The sequence below is a fragment of the Rhinatrema bivittatum genome, chromosome 2 (assembly GCF_901001135.1).
Source record: "Rhinatrema bivittatum chromosome 2, aRhiBiv1.1, whole genome shotgun sequence".
NCBI classification, from domain to species: Eukaryota; Metazoa; Chordata; class Amphibia; order Gymnophiona; family Rhinatrematidae; genus Rhinatrema; species Rhinatrema bivittatum.
Genome location: NC_042616.1, coordinates 707738228 through 707759508, shown reverse-complemented (window position 1 = coordinate 707759508; position 21281 = coordinate 707738228). Strand labels below are relative to the sequence as shown.

The window sequence follows — 21281 nt, the reverse complement described above, 5'->3', positions numbered from 1 at the left end:
GTTATAGTCATGAATTTTTTTACCATAAAAGTCTCGCTTATGTTTGAGGGTAGACTGCCTATATGTGTGTAAGGCTGTTTTGTAGATGGAGGAATGTTACGGGGTAGGGTCCTTACGCCATTTTCTTTCTTTTGTCTGAGATTGCCTTTTAGGGTTTTTAGCTCCTGGGTGTACCATGGCTTAGAGGGTTTTGCTGCGGTGTTTATGATACGTTCGGTGATTGGGCATAGTTTGTTGGCAATGTCTTCTGTGAGGCTATGCCAGGATGCTAGGGCTGTGTCTGGGTCTGAGCAGATAAGCCTTGGTAGGGATGAGGCTAGTGCATCGGTTAGTTCGTCGCTAGGGCAGGTTTTTCTGGAAATGATGGTGGTTTGAGCAGAATGGTTAATTAGAAAAAGGGGAGGGAATTTTGGCCAAATGGGAGCCAGCCAAGCTATGAGAGAGAGAGAGAGAGAGAGAGAGAGAGAGAGAGCACCTAGCCATGATGCCCTCACACTAGATAGGTATTTATATCTCTATGGGAAGCCCACCTAGTAACTCGAGGTGAGGTTTAGGTATTAGTGTAGGGGTTAGGGGCCACTTTGACATTCAAAGTGAGACGTATGAACAGAACAGTGCTCTCTTGTGATGATTTGATGACCTTCGGAGTAAGGAACTCACCCAAAGATGAGATTTGTGCAATGTTCTCTCAACCTAGCTTGATGGATTCACTCCTCACTCCGAAGGTCATCAAATCTTCACAAGAGAGCACTGTTCTGTTCTCGCTCTCTCTCTCCCCTCCCCACCCAAGAGGGCCCTGATAGCTAGGCTGGCTCTCCAGGAGCTTAAAAGTACTAAACATGGTCCCCCCAGTGGTTGTATGTAGGAAATACAACAATTCTGGCACTTATTGCAAAGTGTGAAAAAGTTATCACAATTTGCACTGATAGCACTTCGCATGGGCATTAGCACAAATTGCAATAAACTGCCTATTACCATAAAACACCCCTTTTCCTATCACATGCGATATTTAGTGCATTTTGATAAATCCAGGCCTAAGTTACTTAAATGACCCTCTTTGAATATTGATCCCAAGATCAGCATCATTGTTAATCACATCTGACAATCAAGTCCAGTATTTTACTGAATGTATACTCCACTTTGTGGTCAGGTTTTCTCACTGACTTATACCTTTCCTTGCTTCTAGGAAGTAATATTGGAACTCTGAAAGCCAGAGACATGGATCAAGAAAATGATGGCAATTCTCTGTTGAAGTTTCGTATATTGGACCAAAATCCTAAAATCCCACAAAATAATATATTTAGGGTCGATGAGTACACAGGTATATTCCAGCTGAGTACTGCTGGATTGCAGAAGAAGGATGCACATCAATATAACTTGACAGTGGAAGTATCGGATGATGGTTCTCCTACAGGTCTGATGTACTGCATGGTTTTGATACATTAGTCAACTTGATCTAATTTATATGCAGCTTTAATCTCAGAGCTGCTAGGGGACCCAGCCACTGGAGGGAGACTTTAACCTAGTCCTGGTTTTTAAACCTACATCCCAAGGCATGGTGGTATTTTTAGACTTGCTTTATTCCATAACTAGCCGTTAAGCCCATAACAACGGGCTACATTTAAAAAAAAATTTTCGGTCCATTTCCTTCCCACTCCCTCCCTCCCTCCCTCTATTCTCCCTCCCTCTCACTTCCCCCCTCCCCCTCTATTCTCCCTCCCTCTCACCTTCCCCCTCTATTCTCCCTCCCTCTCACCTTCCCCCCTCCCCCTCTATTCTCCCTCCCTCTCACCTTCCCCTCTCACCTTCCCCCCTCCCCCTCTATTCTCCCTCCCCCTCTATTCTCCCTCCCTCTCACCTTCCCCCCTCCCCCTCTATTCTCCCTCCCTCTCCCCCTCTATTCTCCCTCCCTCCCTCCCTCTCTCCTCCCCCTCTATTCTCCCTCCCTCTCACCTTCCCCTCTCACCCTCTATTCTCCCTCCCTCTCCCCCCTCTCACCCTCTATTCTCCCTCCTTCTCACCCTCTCTCCTCCCTCCTCTCCCTCTCTCTTCCCTCTCTCCTCCCTCTCCCAATGCCCTCCCCTTTCAGCTCATCCGCAGACGGAAGATCTCCGGGGGGGAGGGGGGTGTCCCTCCCGCGCGCGCCGCTCCTGCTCGTCGCTGCTGCCACCGCTCCTGCTTCTGGCCGCCGCCGCCGTCGCTCCTGCGGCCCCAGCGCCATTTTTTTTTTTTTTCGGGCACGCTCGGCTCTGACCGACGTGCTCACCCGCGCATGCGCGGTAGAGCTGCTCTCTACTGCGCATTTGCGGGCCGTCGGTCAGAGCCCATTTATAAGGTAGATAAGCATCACAGTTGTCAAAATGCATCGAGGAGAATGTGAAAAAAACTACAACTGGCCTAAAATCTCCCTTTGCAAGCTGGGTCACTTGGTAGCTCTACATCTGAATATTCACCATCTCTTTACAACTGTGACATCAAGCTGATACCAGGAGCCTCTTAAGAAACTATATGTATTTGAATAGACACTTTTTAACGCCGTCCAGTTGATACGTGACAAACAGCATACCAAAGTTACCATATTAGACAAAATACATCCTGTATATGTGTAACAAGTGAAATCAGGGAGCTTAAAAAGGGAAATGCAAAAATAAAATAACGTAGATGATCTATGATAAAGAAAAGTCAAAAAAAGAAAAAGAACTGAGATAGCACTGCCCTGTCCTTGCAATATAACAAGGGCCAAATCCACCACAGCAGCACCATGTGGATTTTTTACAGCACAGTATAAAGAGAAAACACTGCCTCTTATTGATCCTAGATGTTTAAGAGCCAGGTTGGCATGAAGAGATGTAAAGAGAGGGGAGGCTGGCTGGCAGGCACAATCCAGGGTGTCTGAACAGGCAGGATCGAGTCTGAGGGGGAGAAGGACTTTAAAGCAGAAGGGTGGAGTGAGTTTCAGAAGCAGAGAAAACAGAAACAAACCCTCTCCTGCTTAGAGCCCTTAAAACAATGAGCTGTGAGACAGAAAGCATGTAGGTGCAGACAATTACCCTCCTGGTATTTATTTGATGTACTGATTATTGCATAATTTGCTGTATCTTGTTTATTATATTTGATGCCATGATTATTTGTTGAATTTTGAATTGCTGCAAACTATTTTGTGTTGTTCTTTGGTGCTCTGTAAGTATGAAATAACATAACACAACATCCTTCTGGCTTTTGTTCCCCACTCATATCAAACTCACTTGCTTGCTTTTAACCTGCTTTGCTGCACCTAAGATATAGACCTATGTTTGAAAGGAACAGATACTCTTCTTGAGCTCATTCTTTTCATGAACAATTAAACTGCCTGAGGCCATGCCATGTATTCCCAGTAATGTGGCACCCAAATAGAGGACTAGAAAATCTCTCCATTCTTGTGGAGGGCTAATGGAACATGTGTCGATATAAAACTTAACTTGCTACTAGTTCTGCATGTGACAGCCGGCACGTAGAAATATCAAGCCCTGTGCTGCAAAGTTGTTCTATACAAAGTTGTTCTATACAAGTTTTCTCAAAGAAATAGAAAAGGAAGAAGAGGCAGTGAGGGGACACTGAAAAAAAACTTAAGTATGATTTGTGCTTTTTCCACTGTCACTGACTAGAAAGAAACCTTGGATCAGGTTCAAGGGCCTTGGTGAGAAATCTCACAAGAATGCAGTCCAGCTGCCTAATCAGGCAGCTTGCAGCTATTAAGACTCACAATTATCATTTTACAAAATCCCAGAAGTCCTTAAGAATTACTTTGAAAATGGTAAAATAAGTTATTTTCATTTATAAATGAAACTATGTTTGGGTAACTAGCTTGAGGAGTTTTGTGGTGCATATTAATGGTCTGTGAGCCTCCTAGTTTCTTATATGAGTGAAATAAAGCTGCAATCTAAAAAAATCAATTCATTCCTTTCAAATCAGTGACTCACTAATACATTATGAGCCTTATTTTATAATGGCTCATGTAGGGCTAAAGTCACATGTGGATTTCAGTCCTAATTTTCAAAGCAAATGTATGCATGCAAGTCTTCTTTGAAAATTAGTGGGACTGCTTGCACCTTAGTGTAGGCACGCACATTTACTCCTGCTGGAAAGTGAGTGTAAATGTCCACGCTGACATCTCTGCACATACTCTCAAAAATAAAAAATGCATGCGTAAATAAGTTCCCCTCCCCCAGGAATGCCTCTTTGCAATATGCGTACCAGTATATGTACATTGCTTCCACAAGTACTTTTACATGAACAACCCCCACAGTAATTTTCAGGAAGCCTATTTATGCACATAAAACCACACTTTCTGCATATATAGGCTTTTGAAAATTACCCCCTAAGTTTTTATTTTAATTATATTTCAGGAAAAAAAAGATAGCCTATCCAAATCAACAAAATAATGCACATTAATTTTGACTTTGAACAAATGCTGTTTTGGCTCCGAAAGTGAACCCCTGTTCCGAGGTAAGATTAGCGCTGTCAAAGAGGAGTTAACCCTCTCTGGTCCCTACTGTCGGAGGGCAAGGCTTGAAGGTTCACCCGTAGAGTTAAGACTTCACCCTGGAAGCTCGTGGTTCCCCCAGGAGGAGCCCGTAGGAACTTCAGTCTTGAGGGAGTCTCCTAAGTACCAGCGTACTTAGGAGACTCCCTCAAGACTGAAGATTGATCTGGATGCAGGCGCCTCCTGCAGGTCGTAGGTTCCAGATGGCTGGCGCCTTCAGCAGGTCGAGTCAGTCCAGGAGTAGAAGCTGAAGAGTAGTCGAAGGCCGTTCCAAGGGTTGAAGCCTGAAGAAGGGTCCGCAGCCAGGCCAGAAGCAATCCAGGAGAAGGGTCCATAACCAATCCAGAAGTAAACCAGGAGAAGGGTCCGCAGACAGTGCAAGGTCGAGCCAAGAGAAGAATGATAGCCAGTCCAAGGGTCAGGAGCCAAGAATCAGTCCAACGAGGAAGAAGACCAGAAGTGGGACGAAGACCAGGACGGAGCTCAGGAATGGAGACCATGGACACCAGCACGGAACCGGGACCAGAAGCCTCAATACCAAGGCAAGGTCTGAGAAGCAGACCTTGCCTTAAATACCTGGAGGAGGGAGCCATGACCATTTCCTGTCGTGGCCCCTTTAAATCTTCTTTTCAGCCGCATGCGCGGCTCTAAAGCAGTCAGGAAGAGGGTGGAGTCAGCTCAGCCCCGCTGGGCTCCGCGACCGGTCTAGGCAGCGGCCAAGGCTGTGGGAGGAACGCCGGAGGAGGCTCCCTGCTCCTGCAGGAGCCTCCGAATCTACCCAACGTCGCGGGTGAGTACCTGGTCCTGGCCGCAGACCAACGCGGCCATAACAGTACCCCCTCCTTTAGGCCTCCCTCTAGAAGGCTTGGGTTTATCTGGATGTTCACTGTGAAAGTTCTGGAGAAGTGTTTTATCCAGGATTTTTTTGCTGGCTCCCAGGAATTCTCTTCTGGTCCGAATCCTTCCCAAGACAGCAAGTACTCCCATGTGCGATCTCGTTTACGGACATCAAGTACCTCACGCACCTGATAAATCGTTTCTTCTTCTGCCCTAGGCGGTGAGGCTTCAGGAATCTTGCGAGTAGGGCAAGTGAGGACCAACGGCTTCAACAGAGACGTGTGAAAGGAATTATGGATCTGTAATGTTGCTGGCAGACGAAGTTGATAGGTCACGTGTCCTAGTTATCGAAGTACCGGAAAGGGCCCGCTATAACGAGGAGCCAATCGCATGGATGGAACTCTCAGGTGGATGAGCTGGGTGGTCAGCCATACTTTTTCAGCGGGGTGGAACCGAGGGCCTGGTTGACGATGCCGATCGGCAAAGTTTTTGGCGGAGAGCGCTGCTTTATGCAGCATTTGCTGAGTATGAACCCCCTGCCTTCTTTATTGTGCAGCAGTGAGCTGGGCTGCTGGAGATGGAACTGGTAACAGCAAAGGCGAGGGTGGTCTGGGCTGTCGTCCAAATACGATCTGAAAAGGCAAAGCCCCCGTAGCAGTACAGGCATGAGAATTGTGGGAAAATTCAGCCCAAGAGAGAAGTGTTGCCCAGTCATCTTGGTGAGAATTGACATATGTTCGTAGAAATTGTTTTAACGTATGATTCGTACATTCAGCCTGTCCATTGGCTTGTGGGTGAAACGCAGTAGTAAAATCCAAAGAAATGTGAAATTGTTTACAGAGATTGCACCAGTAACGTACTGTGAACTGAGGACCGCGGTCAGAAACAATGTGCTGCGGCAGGCCATGAAGTCTGAAGATATGGTGCATAAACAGTTGAGCCAACTGGGGAGCAGATGGGAGGGAGAGTAGTGGGATGAAGTGGGCCATTTTTGAAAACCGGTCCACTACCACCCATATAACAGTATTGCCCTCCGAGGGTGGAAGTTCCACAATGAAATCAGTGGAGATGTGTGTCCAAGGTTTGGAAGGTGCCGGTAATGGTTGTAACAATCCTTGTATTTTCCCCGTAAGAATCTTATGTTGAGCACAGGTTGGACAGGAAGCCACATAAGCTTTTATGTCCTTACACATTCCAGGCCACCAATAGTACTGTTGTAGAAGTGTCTAAGTCCGGGCTCGTCCCTGGTGTCCTGCTAGTTGTGAATCGTGTCCCCAGGCCAATACTTTATTCCGCAGTCTCTTGGGTACCACCGTTTTACCAAGTGGAACCGTGAAGATAGCAGCTAGGGAGATGCAGGCTGGATCTATAATATGCTGAATGGGTTCCTCAGTGTCTTCAGTGGAAAACGATTGGGACAAGGCATCAGCTTTAACATTTTTGTTAGCTGGGCGATATCGCAATTCGAAGTGAAAACGTGTAGAAAAGAGTGCCCAATGAGCTTGGTGCAGATTCAAATGTTGAGCCTGTTGCAGGTATACCAAATTCTTATGATCCGTATTTACTAATATATGGTGTTGTGCTCCTTCCAGCCATTGCCACCACTCCTCAAAAGCCAGTTTTATGGCAAGCAATTCTTTGTCCCCAATGGAGTAATTACACTCCGCTGATGAACATTTCTTAGAAAAGTAGGAGCAAGGATGGGAGATCCCCGAGATGTCATTCTGGCTTAAAACAGCTCCTACTCCTTCAGCAGAAGCGTCCACCTCCACAATAAATGGACGTTTAGGGTCTGGATGTCGAAACAGGGTTGTTGTAGAAAAGAGTTTTTAAGTGCTTGAAAGGCCTGTTCAGCCTCAATAGGCCATTCCTTGATGTTCGACCTTTTACTGGTAAGCGCGGTAAGGGGTGCGGCCAGTTTGGAAAAGTTCTTAATAAAACTACGATAATAGTTTGCGAATCCAAGGAAACGCTGAAGTGCATGTAATCCTTTAGGCCGGGGCCACTCTTGGATACATCTTAATTTGGAAGGATCCATCTGGAAGCCATGTTTGGAAATAATGTACCCCAGGAAGGGTAAGGATTCCTGTTCAAAGATGCATTTTTCGATCTTGGCATATAAACAATTCTCTCTTAAGCATTGTAACACCTGAACAACATGTTGCCGATGTGTCTGTAGATTGGAGGAAAAAATCAAAATGTCATCGAGGTAGACTACCATGCATACATAAAGTAGGTCTCGGAAAATTTCGTTAATGAGATGCTGAAACACTGCAGGAGCATTAGTCAGTTCAAAGGGCATAACAAGGTATTCATAATGACCATCTCTGGTGTTAAAAGCGGTCTTCCATTCATCACCCTCTCGAATTCTGATTAGATTATATGCTCCTCACAGATCCAGTTTAGAGAACACTCTGGCTCCCTGTAGGCGATCAAAAAGCTCCGCTATCAGCGGTAGAGGGTATCGATCCTTAATGGTAATCGCATTGAGTCCACGGTAATCAATACAAGGGCGTAATGTACCATCTTTTTTCCCAACAAAGAAAAACCCGGCCCCTGCTGGAGATTTGGATCATCGAATGAATCCCTTCTGTAGATTTTCTTGGACATATTCAGTCATAGCACGAGCCTCCAATGCGGATAGAAGATAAACTCTACCACGCGGTGGGGAAGTTCCAGGAACCAAGTTAATGGTATAATCAAACTCCCGGTGTAGAGGCAACGTATCTGCAGCCTTCTTAGAGAAAACATCGATGAATTGTTCATGCTGGGAAGGAAGGCCCTCCAGACGAGTGGTGCAGATACTGGTACTAGAGGCATTGGGTTCTTTAATGCAGGTTCCATGACGGGCCGGCCCCCAATGAAACAGTCTTAGTGATGTCCAGTCAAACTGTGGATTGTGCCGTTGTAAGCAAGGAATCCCAAGAACGACTGGCTGAATGGCTTTCTGAGTGATATAAAAGGTGATGCTTTCGGTATGATCCAGTTCAATATGGCACTCCAAGGGAATTGTGTGATGAGTTATTTTTCCTGGCAAAGAATCTCCGTGGATGGACGAGATGATTAAAGGCCTGGGGCAAAGACTGGTAGGGATATGTAGTTGTTCCACCAGAACTTGCAGGATGAAACTTCCACCAGCCCCAGAATCTATTAACGCCAAAGTAGAAAACTGGTGATCTCCTAGAAGCAGGGTTATTTGTAGTGTGAGCGGAGGAGCAGGAGTAGTGATGCCTAGGGTTACTCCCCCAATATACCCTAGGCTTGGCAGTTTCCTGGAAGCATAAGGCAGTTCGCAATGAGATGACCCACTCCTCCACAATATAAACAGAGTCCTGCCTTACGTCGCCTTTGCCTTTCTTCTGGAGAGAGAGGTCCACGACCCAACTGCATGGGTTCTTCGCCCGACCTCTCTGTGCTGGATGTAGATCGAGCTGCCGGAGACGAAGAACAAACAGGATTAGACACCGTCATGTGGCTAGTGGTATTATGTCCTTAACGAATCCTTTCTTGTAAATGGCAATCAATCCTGGTGACAAGGTCAATCAAAGAATCCAAGGAGAGAGGCAACTCCCGGGCCACCATTTCGTCTTCAATTTTAGATGACAGTCCCTCCAAGAATATAGTCCGGAGACAGTTCTCCTCCCAATGGAGTTCTGATGCAAGAGTTCTAAACTCTATGGTGTAATCCGCCAATGGACGACCTCCTTGACAGAGTTGAAGAAGCTTGGAGCCTGAGACTACTTGTTTTCCAGGATCATCAAATATTGTTTGAAACAGTTTCAGGAACTGAGAAAGATTTTGCAGAATAGGATCTGATCAAATCCAGTAGGGAGAAGCCCAGGCGAGTGCCTTGCTTCCCAATAAAGATAAAATATACGTAGTCTTAGTTAGATCATCCGGAAAAGGCGAAGCTTGTAGCTGGAAATGCATACTGCATTGATCGAGGAATCCTTGGCATGAACGAGGTTCACCATCATAACGTGGAGGAATAGGCAAAGGAATCGTAGCACGGGCATTACCCTGCCCCATGGATGGTGGTGGAAATGATGGAAGAGCTGGCTGGGCCACAGCAATGGAAACCAGACGGGCGATGAGTCGCTCCAAGGAGGTGGCCATAGATTCCAATATCCGTTGCAGCTCGATGACTTTCTGGGCTAGTCCAGAAATGGCCTGACGAGCTGAAGCCTCTGCCGGGTCCATGGCCTTGGTATTCTGTTTCGGCTCCGAAAGTGGACCCCTATTCCAAGGTAAGGTTAGCGCTGCCAAAGAGGGAGTTAATCATCTCTGGTCCCTACCGTCAGAGGGCAAGGCTTGAAGGTTGACCGTAGAGTTAAGACTTCGCCCTGGAAGCTCGTGGTCCCCCCAGGAGGAGCCTGTAGGAACCCGGCCGCTGGGACTTAGGAGACTCCCTCAAGACTGACGATTGGTCTGGATGCAGGCGCCTCCTGCAGGTTGTAGGTTCCAGATGGCTGGCGCCTCCAGGAGGTCGAGTCAGTCCAGGAGTAGAAGCTGAAGAGTAGTTGAAGGCCGTTCCGAGAGTTGAAGCCTGAAGAAGGGTCCGCAGCCAGGCTAGAAACAATCCAGGAGAAGGGTCTGCAGCCAATCCAGACGTAAACCAGGAGAAGGGTCCGCAGCCAGTCCAAGGTCGAGCCAAGAGAAGAACGATAGCCAGTCCAAGGGTCAGGAGCCAAGAATCAGTCCAACGAGGAAGAAGACCAGAAGCGGGACAAAGACCAGGAACGGAGCTCAGGAACGGAGACCAGGGACACCTGCACGGAACCGGGACCAGAAGCCTCAATACCAAGGCAAGGTCTGAGGAGCAGACCTTGCCTTAAATACCCGGAAGAGGGAGGAGTCACAGGAGGAAGCCACGACCATTTCCTGTCGTGGCCCCTTTAAATCTTTTCTTCAGCCGCATGCGCGGCTCTAAAGCAGTCAGGAAGAGGGCGGAGTCAGCTCAGCTCCACGGCCGGCCTAGGCAGCGGCCAAGGCCACGGGAGGAACGCCGGAGGAGGTTCCCTGCTCCTGCAGGAGCCTCCGAGTCCACCCGACGTCGCGGGTGAGTACCTGGTCCCGGCCGTGGACCACCGCAGCCGGCGGCCATGACAGTCGGCCCCGGTCACGGCTTGCCGCGGCCAGTGGCCATAACAAATGCTCTTTATGTCATCTTGGATATTAATTCTTTTAGCTTTCAGTTCGTTTATTCCAAACAGGGGAAGGCTGAAGGGAGAATAGGTCTCTTTATTCTGTAAATCTGTGTAGAACAGAGTATCCTGATATGAAAGAAAAATAGCAGGAATAGATAACCAGCACAAAAGGTATCTGGAAACCAACCAAATGTATTTGTTTCTGAATGATCTTAATACAGTCCACTCGGCTAGTACCTGGAGGTATCTGTACATAAGCAGTATAATGGATGAACAATGTCTTCTTAATCTTTGTGCTACTGTAACAACTCCCTAAAATCTCAATCAAAAATAACTGAACTAAAACAAACAAAAAGGGCAAGCCAGGGACAGTTATTGTAGAACTCCGAAAATAATTGCTTTCCACAATAATCACATACCTTTCCCTTTTGCATGCACACCAGGCAATTCTCAACCCCTGCATTGATGTCATGGTCTCATAATATCACAACTCCCTTCCACCTACTTAGCATCCACAGTTATATCATAATACAAGTGGGTTCTGCCTTCATACCTCCCCTTCCTGCGAGCACCCTGCTACCTTCTACACCACATCCATCAAACCTATTGGGTTTAATTTGTGGGGCAACGGGCAGAAACACAGTTCTGGCACTTCTTTTCAGGCTTAAGAGGCTGAGCGGCAGGGCTGTTCTTTTCCAGCCCCTCCCCTCCCAGCAGCTTGCAGGGAAGAGAAGAGGATGGGGGTAAGCCTGAGCCCACAGAGAAGAGAAAGCAGAGTTGCATGCCCAGTCTGCCAGTCAAAGTTTCTAAGTTTTCCGTGCCGGGCTCCATCTGATGATGTCACCCCCATGTGAGGACTACCAACCTGCTTGTCCTAGAAGAACAGCCACTCTGCTCCCTAATTCAGCCCCTCCCCCACTACCTCTCCTCCTGGATTGCAGGGAACACAAGAGGTGATCCTGAAGCAGGCACTGCAGAGCAAAGAACAGACACGAATAGGGTTTGAATCAGCACAAGCTTGAAACTTGTGAACGGTAGTGCCAATCGTCAAGACTTCAGCCCTGATCTTGATGAATGGCAGTGCTGCTCACAACTTTCAAACTTGTACTAATTCAACCGGGGGTTTTTTTTTTTTTTTGGGGGGGGGGGGGGTTTGTCTGAGGGCTTAATCTGCCACCTCTTTTTTCTGGGACCCGAGAAGGCAGAGCAGAGCCGGCAGTGTATATCAATTCTGGCGCCCCTGAGGAAACAAAACAAAGCCAGTAGTTGCTTGGATTATTTATAGCCCCCGGCCTTTGAAAGAAGCAGAGAACAGAGTGTTAGAGCTGCACATGGCTTTGATTTTTGTACAATTTCCCAGCACAATTTAGGAGGACATAAGGGACAACAACCAAGGTGAAAAGAGATGCGGGGTGAATGCCCGTCAGTCCCACTGCTTCTGCCATTCCTGGGTGTGTTGGCTGCCTGCTTACCTTGCCTTCATCCCAGCCCCGCCACCTTTGCTGCTGGTGATCACGCCGATGAAGGTGAAAAGGCCAAAGGATTGAATGAAGGGTTTTGGGGAAGGAAGTGACGGAATCGGAGAGATGGGAAGGATGAGTGAGTGATGAGATGTGGAAGGGCAAAAGAGTGAGTGAAGGGACAGAGATGCTGAGAGGATTGAGTGAGGGAATCGGAGGGTAAGATGGTCAGAGTGGGTGGCAGTCTGTGAATGAAGTGATGAAAGTGGGTGGAGAAAGCCTGAAAGAGGGGAGGAGATAGGATTCGGTTTGGTGAGGGAGGGAGGGAGAGAGGGAGAGAGAAGACAGTGAGTGAGGAGGGCTTGTTGCCTTGCTCCCTTCCCTCCACCCCCAAGGAGGCAAAAACAAAACAAAACAAAAAAAACACGCCATGCTTGTGCATTCCAGACTCCACCCCCCTCCCCCATCCAAGGAGACTGAAGGCAGCAGACAGTGCACACCAGTCTGCTCGCTCCCCCCCCCCCCCCCCCCCAAAGCAGAGGTGAGCCAGCTGATTCTGGCTTGAAGAGGAGGCTTCTACTTTATCGGCTAAAGAGGGTTGCTGGAGAGGGTGATTTTCCACGGAAAGGAGAGACTCGAGGATCACCAAGGATAGCGGTTTAGACTTAGGGGCTTTAGAACCACTGAGGAATTTATGGAGAAGCTGGGGATGGAGAATCAAGATCACCAGGGGTATAGGAGGAGGAGGAGGGGATTAGAGAGAAAGAGCCCCATTCTCTCTATCTGCCTTTTCCTCCTTACCCCGGTGATCCTGAATCCCCAACTGCCAGTCGTCCTTGACCTACCAGTACTCATCAAGAAGGTTGTGAGAGAGAAGAATGTGTTCAGGTGTGTGTCTGTGAGAGACAGAGATTTCCCATCTGGCTCTGGTCCTGCCCCTTAGCACAGGTCCACATGCGGCCCCGCCCCCCCCCCCCCCCCCCCCCCCCCCCCCGTGCCACTGCAAGTTAAGCCCTGGCTGCACATCCCTGGCTTTCACTCCTCTGGAGTGTTTCATGTCAGTGCATGTGAAGTTAGCATGCCACATGCACACAGATGGAGACATCTAGAGGCTAAAGATTGACCTGTTGCCCCTCCCTCTTCTTGACCCTTTTCTAAAGGCTGCTGTTTATGATCCCCATTAATTACAGTGCAATCATACCAACATCATATTTGGAGAAAGTTGAAGAAGGGGCTGCAGAAAATCTTGTACTGGGGTGAGGAGGCAGAGGGGGGATTTATGTGGTTTTGTGAGGTGACGTGGGTTGGGGTGCTTTTTTTTTAAGGATTATGGAAGGGATGTGTATGGGCATGGGCAGGGACAGATTTAGGTTTTATGCTTTACACCCCTCCTCCCCTCCCTACCTCTTTAAGGGTCTGGTACAGGGTTGCAGAAGGCTGTTCTGTGCTGAATGAGATTCAGCAAAGCTGAAAGGCTGAAAATCGCTGTTCTTAAATGTTTGCTGTCCTAGGCACAGGCATAATGGGTGCCTATTGGCACATGGCACGGGGATGAGTGATTGGGTACTGGAGATTTTGGGGCTAAGCCAATGTATTATGGATGAGGGATTTTAGTGTGGGTTGTTAATTTGTTTTATATGGTATATGACAGTAACTTTCAAACTGGTGCACTGGTGCACTTTGGCACCTGTGCGTCAGCATACCCCGAGTTATGCAACCATTTTATAACTTGCATGCGTATATGTGCCCATATCATAAAATAGCGCAATTTTAAGTGGGTATGCGCCTATGCGTGTAAATCCCTCTTCTACCACATAAGTCAGGGAATTTTAAAAGGGGGGGAGGGTGCGTCCAAGCCATTATGAAATCGGAGTGGCCTCGGAGGGAACTTCCCTACCCCCTCACCCCACCTTCCCTTCCCTTCCCCTACCTCCCCCGCCCTTTCCCCCCTACCTTTTCCTTGTTCTTTCTTTTATTTCCAAACGTACTCCAGCCCTGGGGCTGAAGTAAGTTGCGCGTGCCGGCCAACTGCCGTGCGGAGGCCTCTGGCCACGCCCCCAGACCGCCCCTTTTTGCAAGCCCCGGGACTTATACTCGTCCCAGGGCTTTACATGTGTCGCCGGGCCTCCGGATTTACACGCGTAACCCTTTGAAAATCCAGCCCTCAATGTTTATAACCTTATCCATGTTGTGAACCGTTATGACTCTAAACAGAATAATGGTATATAAATATTATAAATAAACAAATAAATAAATAAGTATCCCTTTTTATGACAGTAAATATTTGGGAAAACCCAATGTTTTGCTACTATAAGTCTAGCAGAGGCCCAAAGCTACTGGGGTGAATCAAGCCCAAGGAGGGTAACCGAGGTTACAAGAGATAAAGTCACTTGCTCAGTTATAGAATCAGGATTGGAATCCTCTTATGTTTTTTTTCCTAGTGCATTTCCTTTAATTACTAGGCTACTCTCTCATAAATCTTCAGGAATTAAAGAAAAGTCAGAATTAAAGGGAGGAAATTTATAATTTTTATGGATTTAAATAAAAAGTAATTAAAAGGTAAATTTTAAAAGCCTTGCTTGAGTAAATTCTGGGGATTGCGCTTGTGGCCGGGCCTTGCGTGCGCCGGGTGATGTTTCAAAGGGGCCCAGCCATGCGCGTAAACCCCGGTACGTACACAAGTGCCGTGACTCTCCGAAGGGGTGGGCCGAGGGACAGGGGGATAGGCTGGGACAGTGCCATTGTACACTGTCCCAGGGAAGCGTGCGCCGGCAGCAAGCTGGCGTGCCTATATTGCTTCTGCTCCCCAGAAGCAGAAAGTAAAAAAATAAAAAAATTAGGAATAGCTAGATAGGAATTAGGGGTTGGAGTGGAGGGGGAAAGGGGAAAGGAGAAAGGGAAGGAAGGTTAGGTAGGGGGTAGGGAACTCGGGAAGCCCGATTGCATCGCTGCGTCTCTTCTTACAAAATTTGGCCCCCCTGTGCGCGCTGCCCGCACATGTGCGCACGGATTATAAAATCTGGCACGTATGTGTGCACAGCCCATGGATTTTATAACTTGCGCATGCCAGCACGCACATGTTATAAAATTGTCGCGTCTCTGTGTGCGTGCCGGGAAGTGCACGCACATGGATGCGCGCACGCACGTTTTAAAATCTATCCCTAAATGTACTTATGTTCTAACATATTAGAGGTTGAAATTTCATACCAGATACAATTTTACCAATGATAGGCTAGCTTCAGACACAAAACTATCTTTAGGAAGCAACCACAATAAAAAAAAAAAAAATTCAGTGGACTAAATATGCCTGCAAAACCTTAAGTATAAGCTATGAAGTAATAGTAGAATGCTTGGGAAATATGGACTAAAAATAATAAGAACATAAGAAAATGCCATACTGGGTCAGACCAAGGGTCCATCAAGCCCAGCATCCTATTTCCAACAGTGGCCAATCCAGGCCATAAGAACCTGGCAAGACCCAAAACCTAAGTCTATTCCATGCTACTATTGCTAGTAATAGCAGTGGTTATTATCTAAGTCAACTTAATTAATAGCAGGTAATGAACTTCTCTTCCAAGAACTTATCCAATCCTTTTTTAAACACAGCTACACTAACTGCACTAACCACATCCTCTGGCAACAAATTCCATCTTAAAGTCTCATAGTTTACACGTGCATTGTTTTAGCACAGCTTCATTTTAAATATGTATGTCACAATTATTTTGCCCAACTGCAGGATTTTATTTTTTATTGTACAGTAGAAAGGTTATTGCTTCAAGAAATTGTAATAGCTTCATGGGGGCTTTTTGTCCAATCCTTAAATCTGGCCCATAATTATCAAATTTTATTTTGATATCATTTTACTGACATCTTGGATATATCCTTATTTTTAGCGCTTTGATGTTTGTTTTCATTTATTCTGGTGGTGTTTAGTTTGTCACTGCTTTATAGTTTGAGATCAGTGTACTTTTGCAAGTGGGGCTTTTTATGGGAAAACATATATAAATAGAAACATAGAAACATAGAAATGATGGCAGAAGAAGACCAAACGGTCCATCCAGTCTGCCCAGTAAGCTTTCACACTTATTTTTTCATACTTATCTGTTACTCTTGTCCCTTTTAAGTAACTTTTTGGTTCTATTTCCCTTCCATTCCTGCCATCGATGTAGATAGCAGTGCTGGAGCTACATCTAAATGAAGTATCTAGCTAATTGGTTTGGGGTAGTAACCGCCATAATAAGCAAGCTACTCCCACGCTTGTTTACCCAGCCTGTGCAATTCAGTCCTTGCTGGTTGTTTGAATTTAAATCCTCTTTTCTTAATTCCCCCTGCTGTTGAAGCAGTGAGCTGCGCTGGATATGTATTCCAAGTGAAGTATCAGGCTTGATTCGGGGTAGTAACCGCCGTAACAAGCAAGCTACACCCATGCTTATTTGTTTTACGCAAACTATGTAATTCAGTCCTTGTTGGTAGTTGTCTGAATATAAATAATCTTTTCTTCATTTCCCCTGCCGTTGAAGCAGAGAGCTATGCTGGATATGCATTGAAAGTGAAGTATCAGGCTTATTTGGTTTGGGGTAGTAACCGCCGTAACAAGCAAGCTACTCCCCTGCTTTTTTGTGGATGCAATTCATTTTTTCCACATTTCCTCTTGCCGTTGAAGCATATCCGTTGAAGCAAATCCTTTTTTCCACATTTCCTCTTGCCGTTGAAGCATAGAGCAATATTGAAGTTGCATTAACCATGTGTATGTTTATTGAATAAGGACATTAACCTTTGTGTGTTTATCTTTTCTTCATTCCCCCTGCCGTTGAAGCAGTGAGCTGCGCTGGATATGTATTCCAAATGAAGTATCATGCTTGATTCGGGGTAGTAACCGCCATAACAAGCAAGCTACACCCATGATTATTTGTTTTACCCAGACTATGTAATTCAGTCCTTGTTGGTAGTTGTCTGAATATAAATCATCTTTTCTTCATTCCCCCTGCTGTTGAAGCAGAGAGCTATGCTGGATATGCATTGAAAGTGAAGTATCCGGCTTATTTGGTTTGGGGTAGTAACCACCATAACAAGCAAGCTACTCCCCTGCTTTTTTGTTAATGCAAATCCTTTTTTCCACATTTCCTCTTGCCGTTGAAACATAGAGCAATGTTGGATTCGAATTAACCGTGTGTATGTTTATTGAATAAGGACATTAACCATGTGTATGTTTATTGAATAAGGATATTAATCTCCAGGTAGTAGCGGTCATTCCCGCAAGCCACCCCCATGCCTCTTCTCTTCATTCAATGCAGAAATTTGAGGATGGGAGGGTTTCACACGTTTCTCTGCACAAAGCTCCATTTGCAAAAAAAATTTACAAGCTCACTACTTCGCAGGTAGTAAACTTTCATGCATAGTCCACTATGTGCAAGATTTTATTTAAATTCATAAATAATGAGCTGCAGCAATGCAAAAACATTCAAAGCAGCTCATTGTTTATGAATTAGTAAAAAACTGGCATGTGATAAAGTCTTCGCATATTGGTTGTCTCAAAAAAGATAACCATAACCTCAATGAGGTATAGTTTTCTTTTTCGGCTGACCCAAGGCTCAAATTTGTATGGAAGCTTTTTACACAACTAATTTTCCTACATAGAAAACCTAAACACAAACAAGTCTGCTAAGCTGGTCTCTTAAAGTGTTGAAGGAACTTAGACAATGTTTTGCTTAATATTGTGCATCTTTGCTGTTCCATGGGCTATAAGTAGAGATGTGAGAAAAATACAAGTTCAAACTGCAACTAAGCAAATTTTAGCCTGGTTTGAATTTGATGGGCTTGTCAGCTCTGCTTTGGCACTAGTGTGGACATTCAGCAGATTTTTACAAGCAGATTTTTGGGAAACTTCTGAAAGAAATTCAAAAAATGTGATTTGGATTCTCAAAGGACATTCTGAAGCTAATCTGCTAGCTCTATGAAATCAACTTTGGACTTTTCAAAATCCAAAACATATTCAAGAAATATTCTTCAAAAAGACTCATTGACCCAATCTGATAAGCCTTCAGACTTTTTCCAGATATATTGAACTGTTCGATGAACCTGTTTTGACGAAGTTCACATCTTTAGCTATAAACAAATATTAGTCATTCTCATTTTACTAATCTTGCCATGTCTAAATTTTGCAGTGTCCCTTTAAGGAAATATAACAAGATGACTCCATAAATACCAGAACATTTTTATTCAGTCTGATTTTTAACACTTTACAATATTTATCAAAGTGATATTGATAGACAAAAAAAAATCACAAATTCCAGAACGTTTTGGGGTGACTGATGATTAGAACAGAAGATTAAGGGCCAGATGTACTAAAGCAGTGATATTCACTCCCAGTCCTCATGGGCCTCCAGCAAGTCAAGTTTTCAGAATACTCCCAATGAATATGCATGAGATTGATTTGCATGCACACTGCCTCCATTATATGCAAATCTATCTCATGCATATTCATTAGGGATATCCTGAAAACCCTACCTGATGACAGCCCTTGATGGATGGGAGTTAATTCCACTGTGCTAAAAGGTCTTTTCTCCAGCTAGACACAAAATGGGAAATATCCTTTAGTAGAATAGTTCTCAAGCAATCCTCAGAGCATATCTAGCTAGTCACACTGCATCCATTGTATGCAAATCTATCTCATGCATATTCTTTGTGGATATCCTGAAAACCTAACTGGCTAGATATTTCCTGAGGCCTGGATTGAGAACTTCTGCTTTTGTATATTGGATCCTAAATGTATTGGTCAGTCTGCTTTAAGATGTGCTCATGATTACAGTATCATATGGTGTGCTTAGATAAATGAAGAATTTCTAACTATGACATTTTTTTGTTTCATTTGTAGCACTCCAAACAATTTGTGATTTGCAAATTCATGTCATTGACATCAATAATGAGATTCCCATCTTTGAAAAATCTGATGTGAGTATTTCACTCCTTAAATGTCGCCTTCCTAGATTCATAAACAATGATCTGTAGCAAAACCATAAACCTCATAGGTGCCTAAGAGATTAGTAAGTTTATAATATACTGGCAGCTTCAGTAAATAGACTGACATGTTCTTAATACAAACCTACAAGAAAGTTTGTTCTGTGGTTGGTAGCATATAAGAAGAAACTGTAGTGTACGTGACTGTTCAGACTCTAAGCCTATAAAGCATTGTTTAAACTAGATTGCCGATTTTATAAATCTATTTCTAGCAAATTTCTTTTTATTGAGTTTTATAATACAGAGAGATACAGAGCAGACACAGAATTGGAACAGTAAACTACCCAGTCCAGAAAATATAAATTGTAAAATTAGGTAAACTGTTGCAAACCAACAGGAAAAAGAAAAAGAGAGATCCTTCTCACTCTGTAAGAAATATAAACCCACCCTCTTCCCTTCCCTCCCTTTACCTTTCCCTAGAGGGAATTCTTCAAAATCCAGGTTGAAATATTTACGGCTACAAATTCAAACATATAACAGGCCGATTCAGTAAAAGTCGCAGGAGAGCGGGCAAGCACGCGCACAGGCCACTCTCCTGTGCACACGATTCAGTATTTAAATGAGGGCACGCGGTAAAAAGAAGCGCTAGAGACACTAGCGCATCCCTAGCGCCTCTTTTTTGACAGAAGTGGAGACTGTCAGCGAGTTTGACAGCCGACGCTCAATTTTGCCGGCACGGTTCTCTAAACCGCTGACAGCCACGGGCTCGGAAACCGGACACCGTCAAAATTGAGTGTCCGGTTTTCAAACCGCAAGCCGCGGGCCGATTTAAAAAATTTCTTTTTAAATTTTTATTTATTTTTTACTTTGGGACCTCCAACTTAATATCGCCATGATATTAAGTCGGAGGGTGTACAGAAAAGCAGTTTTTACTGCTTTTCTGTACACTTTCCCGGTGCCGGCAGAAATTAACGCCTACCTTTGGGTAGGCGCTAATTTCTGAAAGTAAAATGTGCGGCTTGGCTGCACATTTTACTTAGTGAATCGCGTGGGAATAACTAATAGGGCCATCAACATGCATTTGCATGTTGTGGGCGCTATTAGTTTTGGAGGGGTTGGACACGCATTTTTGATGTGCTATTACCCCTCCGCTGGAGCACACTGTACTGTATTGGCCTGTAAATCAGGAAGATTCATCTTTTAATCTTTATCTTACACTTGTCGTACCCTTTCTAAGTAAAGACCACGTTTTAGCATTCAACATTAACATCTTAACAAATATTAACAGAATAGGGCTCATAAATCTTAATTCTGTTAACAGTAACTAGGCCTCTTGACTTTTATAAGTTAAAAATAATATTTTTCATCAGAGGAGAGGGGGAGTCTAAATAAACTTGCCAAACTTGCAACATGCATTCAAGACGCATTTCTGAGATTGATTTTGAGTTAAATATTCGAAAGAAAGAAGTTTACTCATCCTTGCCTTCCATGGGGCAACAGTTGGGCCATCATTTTGTACCCAAGTGAATAGAATAGCTTTTTTTGCTACCAATGTAGCTTTAGCCAGAAACAATTTTTTATTGGGTCCCAAATTAAAAGAGGCTCTGTCATATAAACCAAATAGGCAAAAGTTCAGATCAGAAGGCAAAGGTAGCTTCCAAATAGACTCCACATAAGCCTGTATTTGATACAAGAAATCTTGGAGTTTGGGACATTGCCAGAAATGATAAAAGAAGTCTCCTAACGCTCTTCCGCATTTCTGACATTCCAGAGACTTGCAAATTGTAGCTTGGAAAGCTCTCTCCTGAGATACATATACCTGACACAGAAATTTAAATTGAGTTTCTCTTAATTTCACATTCTCAGCTGATCTATTAATCTTTTGAAAACAGCATCTTAAGTCTTGTACTGTAAATTTAAAGCTTGGCCATTTATTCCATTTACCATGAATCTGAGTCAGAGAGAGAGTCTCCTGCTTGTGCATTCAGCAAGGCCCTGTTGAATCTAGCACAGGAAGGTTTTTCTTTCTTACTCCCAACTAGAATTTCATCCAATAACCCCATCTTGAAAAACTCAGGATTGTTCTTTATGCATAGTGTTATATTTGTAGGTAGGCAAAGAAATCCTGATGTGGTAATTGGTATTTGGATTGAAGCTCTTGGAGTCTCCAGAGAATAAATGACGCATTTGTGTTAGACCTTTTTGCTTCCATATTATAAAAACCTGATTCTCTATGCCAGATATAAACTGAGGATTATCCTGCATTGTAATGTAGGGGAAGATAATATCTTTTCGGAATAGAAACTTACAGAGAAACACCCAAGCTGCATGGCAAGAGGACAAATGTATATAGGGGGT

General features: G+C 44.8%; 1 protein-coding gene and 1 long non-coding RNA gene across 4 annotated transcripts in view; one reads left to right on the top strand and one right to left on the bottom strand.

The window, feature by feature from the left end:
* Positions 1-12206, bottom strand: part of LOC115085542 — a 42446-nt gene extending 30240 nt beyond the window's left edge. For both annotated transcript variants that reach the window (XR_003854892.1, XR_003854891.1), the window contains exon 1: positions 11979-12206. This is a non-coding gene — a long non-coding RNA (uncharacterized LOC115085542). The remainder of the gene's footprint in view (positions 1-11978) is intronic.
* CDH17 (cadherin 17) overlaps positions 1-21281 on the top strand; it is a 183281-nt gene that overhangs the window by 102294 nt on the left and 59706 nt on the right. For both annotated transcript variants that reach the window (XM_029591692.1, XM_029591693.1), the window contains exons 9-10: positions 1187-1414; positions 18841-18917. In XM_029591692.1, coding sequence (XP_029447552.1) covers positions 1187-1414; positions 18841-18917 — 305 coding nt within the window. The remainder of the gene's footprint in view (positions 1-1186; positions 1415-18840; positions 18918-21281) is intronic.